Below are 6,008 nucleotides of genomic sequence, written 5' to 3' on the forward strand. Positions count from 1 at the left end.
ATCCTCTTCAATTAGATGATAATTTGAGAGGTTCCAATTACCATAATTTTTACCACCACAATGATTATTAAAAACAGTGGTTTTAAGGATAGTCGTAGTTTCAAGATAACACTGATAATCCTGCGTGGCATAACCTCAGCTATTGAAATTGAAATAAAGGATAAATTTTAGGGTAATTGGACCCTATTAATTTACCACGTAAATGGGGTGGATCTGAATCCAATTTGTAAATATATATGATTTGGAGGTTGGGGGTGGGGGGTTGGGATATAGGTAAATGAGCACATGATTTTAACTATTTGTTGTTGCTTCTCAGCTTAAACATAGTAGCGTTTGCTAGAACTTTGTTTGGAAAGAACATTGCAATATCTCTTGTTTGATCAATAACAAAATCTCATTTGGTACTAATAAGTTTGTGAGATGATATATTTCAGGAATAAACAGGTACGAACAAGTTGAAACTCAAAACGATGCAAAAATCAGCATGAAAAGTTGATTTCAGCCTTTAACCATCGATGGTCACCAGACAACCGTCGATAGTCTACGGATCATCAATGAACTACAATCAATAATCTGTATTTTCCAGAAACCTGTTAGAGTTACAGTCCTTAAAGACAAAAAAGGTTGTGTTTCAAAATTCATTCATTCATTGGCATCAATGATTTGAGTGTAATTTTAGATCCACGTCAGATAGAATTGTAAGTCAGATAGAAAAGTAAATGATTCTCTCTCACGCTGAGTTTTGCTGGTAACTCCTGCTTGACATTTGGTAGCACGCGCATCCATGATATCATGGATGGGCTTGGGGACGTCGGACAACCGCTTTAGATAATTTGGGTTTTGTGATATTAGTTATTGAAATTGCTTTCAGGTCCCAAAGCTTTAAGTTATTTATGAAAGTGGTGCCTCCAAACAAGAGTAGAAATAGCGGCAGAGGGATTAAGTTGCAATGACTTATTGAGAATTCGAGGGCCTAATGGAGATTTCAGTGATTTAATTAAGGAACTAGTTTCAAAATAACTTAAGAACTGGGGAGCTATAATGACAACTTTTGAGGGACTAATTCTGAAATATGAAATATGTGAGGGTTAACATTGTAAAAACCCTAAATAATATGACTAATTCTGAAATATGAAAGAATGTGAGGGCTAATATTGTAAAAACCCTAAATAATATGACTATCCTACCAATAACTATTTCATACAGCAACCAAGAAAACAAATTGGATCCTCTCGTGGAAATTTATTTTGTTACCAAAGAAGACAAATTAGTAACTATAAAAGGCTGAAAAGTATGATGATTTATTATGGGTAACCGACGGATAAGATAAACGCAAATATTTTAACCTCAAAATTTGAAAGAAACAACTCAATCTAATTAAGCAAAAGGAAGGCCAGAAGTCGACACAACAAGATTGCTGATATAAAAGCCCTTTCATTGGAACAGCCCCAAAAAAGTTTGCTGATTACATAAATCCATTATGATAATATACATAATTAAAAAGCCAGTCTCTCTTATTGTCACTGCAAAATCTCGATGTTCTTGATACTATCTAGTAGTTTCACCTCATCTCCATTCTCTATGCTGGTAGTGTGCTCTAGCAGACAATGCCGATCATGAGCATGGAGATTTCAAACTCCACAGTTTTCGCATTAGTCATGTTTTGAGCTTCTTCATCTTCCCCTAAGAGCAAGTGTGAGTCAAATATATTGCAAAGAAATCAATGGAATTCGCAAATTTCTTAAGGCTTATTAGACCTTAGTAGACATCATCAGCATTCTTAGCAATAAACGTTTAATATTTCATAGCTAAAGACATATCTAAGAATAGGAACTCCTATTCTTATCCTGTTCTTTATTTCTCTTGACATATACATACGCAAATAAGGAAGTATAAGACAAAGGTAATCTGAGAAATTATGCAGAAAACAAAACAACAACAATAACAACAATGGTTGAACGTATGAATTAAAATCTCGATAAATTAAAATGCTAGCAGAGGCATTTTCAACTGGAATTCTCCATAACACACAAAAAATACACACATGGACATAGATAGGGAACTTCTTCTTCTTCTTAGTTATACAAACTGCTATCGCCTTGGTTACTTAAAGACCACTCCATGATTATATATTTGCAATTAAACTAACCATTATGATTACACAGCCAGATTTCAGTAGAAACTATCTAAAACGAAGAGGTTATCATCACTTAAATCAACCATCATGCCTAGAAAGTTGATTTCAACAGGAATTGTGCGTGTATGTGTGTGTCGGTGTGTGTCACATGCACAGCACATGCCCATAGCAGTAATTCCTCACTGAATAATTGTAGATGGACCTTCACTACTCTGCAGGACTCAGTTTCTCTCCACCTGATTTCCATCCCTCATGAGCATATCCCTGACAATATGCAGTTCTTTGATAATGTTGCCCATATCCATTCTCTTTGCCGGTAATTCATTCGAGCATGTGATACCAATTCTAAGCAATAAAGCTATGCACTCAATTGCTCTTGCATAATTCATTTTTTCAGCATCATTAGTTGGTGGTGCGAACAAATGAGCATCGATGATGTCTATGATTCGTTCAGAAAATGCCATCTCCACAAACATACGAAGAGTAAGGCCTCCTACAAACATCTCATCGGTCGGTCTCTTTCCAGTAAACATTTCCAGCAAAAGTATCCCATAGCTATACACATCTCCACGAGTGGAAACTTCACTCCCCATTCCGTACTCTATTGTAAGCGGAACATATAAATGTTAGGATACTTAGTCGAAGATAATTATATAAGGCAGTGTAAAGTCAAACTGAGTACTTATATTTTCTTATCAAATTAATTTGGGAACATATATATGGAAATGTTGATACTTCCAACGAAGAACATAAGATGAACATGCATGTAGTGCAGATAAAGTCCACATCTATGAATCAAATCAGACAATATGTTGTCTAAACTACAAAAGCAGAAACTACTAATATGGTCAAGTTTCAGATGGGCATACGGTTCTTTTTTAGCCTCCTGAAATTCTAACTTTTCGGTAAATGTGAAATAAATAGTAAATATATTGTAGTATAGTACTAAGGAAATCATTCAAATTAATAAATAGAAGTTTTCACCTGGAGCAATATATCCAATTGTTCCTTTGAGACCACATGAACTTGTTGAGTACTGAGAAGAAACCTTTTTGAGAAACTTGGCCAGCCCAAAGTCACCAACATGGGCCATCATATTATCATCGAGAAGAATGTTGCTTGGCTTCAGATCACGGTGAACAATTGGTTTCCCACATAGATGGTGGAGATAATGCAGAGCATGAGCTACATCAATAACTATATTTAATCTTCCAATAAGGTTCAGCTTCTTCAGTTTGAATCGCTCATTTGCTTTGGGATGCAACCAAGCATCTAAACTGCCGTTGTCCATGAACTCAGAAACCACAGCCTTGAAGTCATTACATTGAAAATCTACACTTGAACATATTGTAAGGATCTTGAGAAGATTCCGGTGCCGAATGTTTTTCATGGCTTCACATTCTACCAAAAAGCTCCTTGATGCTCCTCGTACATGAAGATTCAATACCTTCACAGCAACAGCTTTCCTATATTCACCATCAAGTAGTCCTTTATATACGTTACCGAAACTTCCACTTCCAATTCTATTGTCCTCAGAAAATCCATTAGTGGCTTTCACTAGGTCACCATAAGAGACTCACATTTTGCTCATTTATGGGTGACAAGTCAAGAGATTTTATTCTTGAACCTTTTCGATGGCATCGGCCAAGGAGGAAGCAGAATAAAAGGATCAAGAATATAAATGAAATAGTGATCACACTGATAAGTATAGATGTATGCGAGCCATGTTTCTTGTTAAAGGGTTCAGAAAGGCAAGCTCGCAGATGCATTTCTGGGTTCCCTCTTACACAATTTTGGAGGAATATGATATTTTCCTTCACCTTCTTAAGAAACAGAATCATGCTTTGGTCAGTCAATATTCCTCCCCTAATTAAAATATGACTAGAGTATAATTTGGTATTGGCTGTTAGGTAAGTTTTTGTTTTATCCGGGAATAATTATTCAAAATAAGTAGTATAACAATAAACACAGTGTAATTATGAGGTCAAAGACAATATTTGCCTGCATGTGACACGAAGATAGAAAGTATTGCATACGCGCTAAAGTAAACTATTCCAAAGTCATCCTTGACTGCAAGAGCTCTTAATACTTGTTTTTCGACCATTAGTTCATTTTCCATTTATTGGTATCACTGACATTGATTTACCTCTATCTGACGCAGCGCGAAAGTAATAAGCCTTAGAATCTATCAAGAGTTATTCTTTAAATCCATAAAGAACGATCTTCGGATCCACGAAAAACTTCGACTCCACAAAGATAGAGAAGAAAGCGAGGTGGGATGCTGCCATATAATTTGTTTCCAGACAAGGATAGAGAAGAAAGCGAGGAAAGGGTTGTTAATGAAGATGGTACATGTCCTGTAAGGCTGTTGTTGTTCAAAAACAGGAATTGAAGTCTAGAACAATTGGTGACGCTGGCTGGGATTTCACCTTGGAGCTTGTTATTCCACAGTCTCAGCACCTCCAATCTTGAACACTGAGAGAGTGAAGCAGGAATACCTCCTCCGAGGGAATTCATACTCAGGTCAAGATATAGCAACCGGGGAAGGAGACCAATCTCTTGTGGGATGATTCCCTTAATATGATTGTTTGAGAGATCAATCTCCCTGAGAAATGTGAGATTAACTATGGCTGTTCAAATAACACCGACCAGATTAAGAGAGCTCAAGTTCAAGGATACAACCCTTTGAGGACGTCAGAATCCGCCGCAAGTGATCCCTAGCCACCGGCAGAAATGAACAGAGTCATTCCACGAGGCCAGCGATCTCCTTGGATCGCCGGATACCATGGATTTGAAGGAGAGAAGTGCTTGCCCCATGGGTGATGTTGTTGTGCTTTGGATTTAAGGTGGGGCTGGATGTGGAAGCTTGTGGGCATGAGAGGAGGACTAGAGCTTGTGAGCGATGAAAATTTTAATAACAGACGAGCCACGGGGGAAGGGACTTTTGAATTAAGATGATTTAGATTAATAAATATTTAATACTTTAAGATCATGGAGTAGAAATTAGTGTTGACAATCATGTTATTCCATGACACAACAATATACCCAACAATCAAGCATTTCTATGGATAATTGAACTAATTTACAGTTGTGTAAATGCATATTCTAATAAACAAGTATTAGATTTAAACTAAACCTTAGAATGAAGATGAATCACTTAGCGTGTTCTTGTCCTTTCGTCTCTCTCTCTCTCTCTCTGTGTTTTGTTTTAAGTTCCCACAAGAGCTTTGTTCAGTCTCCTCCCAGCTGGTGACTGATGCTCTTCTGTGTATAATGTTGGATGGAGCCAGAGGGAGCCGCAATCTTTGACCAAAAAGATTGCAGCCCACACCCAATTGCAGCACATCTTTGATAGGAAGGAGTGAAATTCTTGATCTATCAGAGTTAGGCACCGAAGAACCACCTATCAATGCTAGGAACCGAAGAGCCAAAATTGTTGATGATATGTGATCGAGTTAGCCTATAAATAGGACCAGAGTTGATCAGAGTTACGCACAACAAAAAATTCAATCCAATCTCCAAATTCCATATAGAAAAGTGAGAGAAAAATAGAGAGAGTTTTTTCTTGTATAAGAGAGAGATTATAACTCTTAAAATTTTCCTTATAGTGAATTCTTCTACCATTGCTCATGGTTTTTACCTCAATAAATTTAGGGGGTTTTCCATGTGAAAATATGTGTCCAATGTATTATTTTCGCACTAATATTAGCTGCGACCCTGCTCGATTTGATCTCTATTTTACAACAAGTGGTCTCAGAGCCTGATTTAGGGTGCATGTATCTTCTTATCGTATGCTCTATGGTTGCCAGCGAAGGTGGATCCTCCACATCAAAAAATAAGTTAGATTTTATCATTTACCCTTTGAAGGCAC

General features: G+C 37.0%; 1 protein-coding gene across 1 annotated transcript; it reads right to left on the minus strand.

Annotated features, from left to right (window-relative positions):
- Positions 1,697-4,954, minus strand: LOC109820846 (probable LRR receptor-like serine/threonine-protein kinase At3g47570). Its single transcript, XM_020387038.1, has 4 exons — positions 4,863-4,954; positions 4,567-4,742; positions 3,122-3,712; positions 1,697-2,738 (listed from the first exon to the last, which is right to left on the minus strand). The coding sequence occupies exons 1-4, from the start codon at positions 4,952-4,954 to the stop codon at positions 2,359-2,361; spliced, it is 1,239 nt and encodes a 412-aa protein (XP_020242627.1). The 3' UTR covers positions 1,697-2,358.

This window comes from Asparagus officinalis, chromosome 8 (genome assembly GCF_001876935.1).
Source record: "Asparagus officinalis chromosome 8, Aspof.V1, whole genome shotgun sequence".
Lineage (NCBI taxonomy): Eukaryota > Viridiplantae > Streptophyta > Magnoliopsida > Asparagales > Asparagaceae > Asparagus > Asparagus officinalis.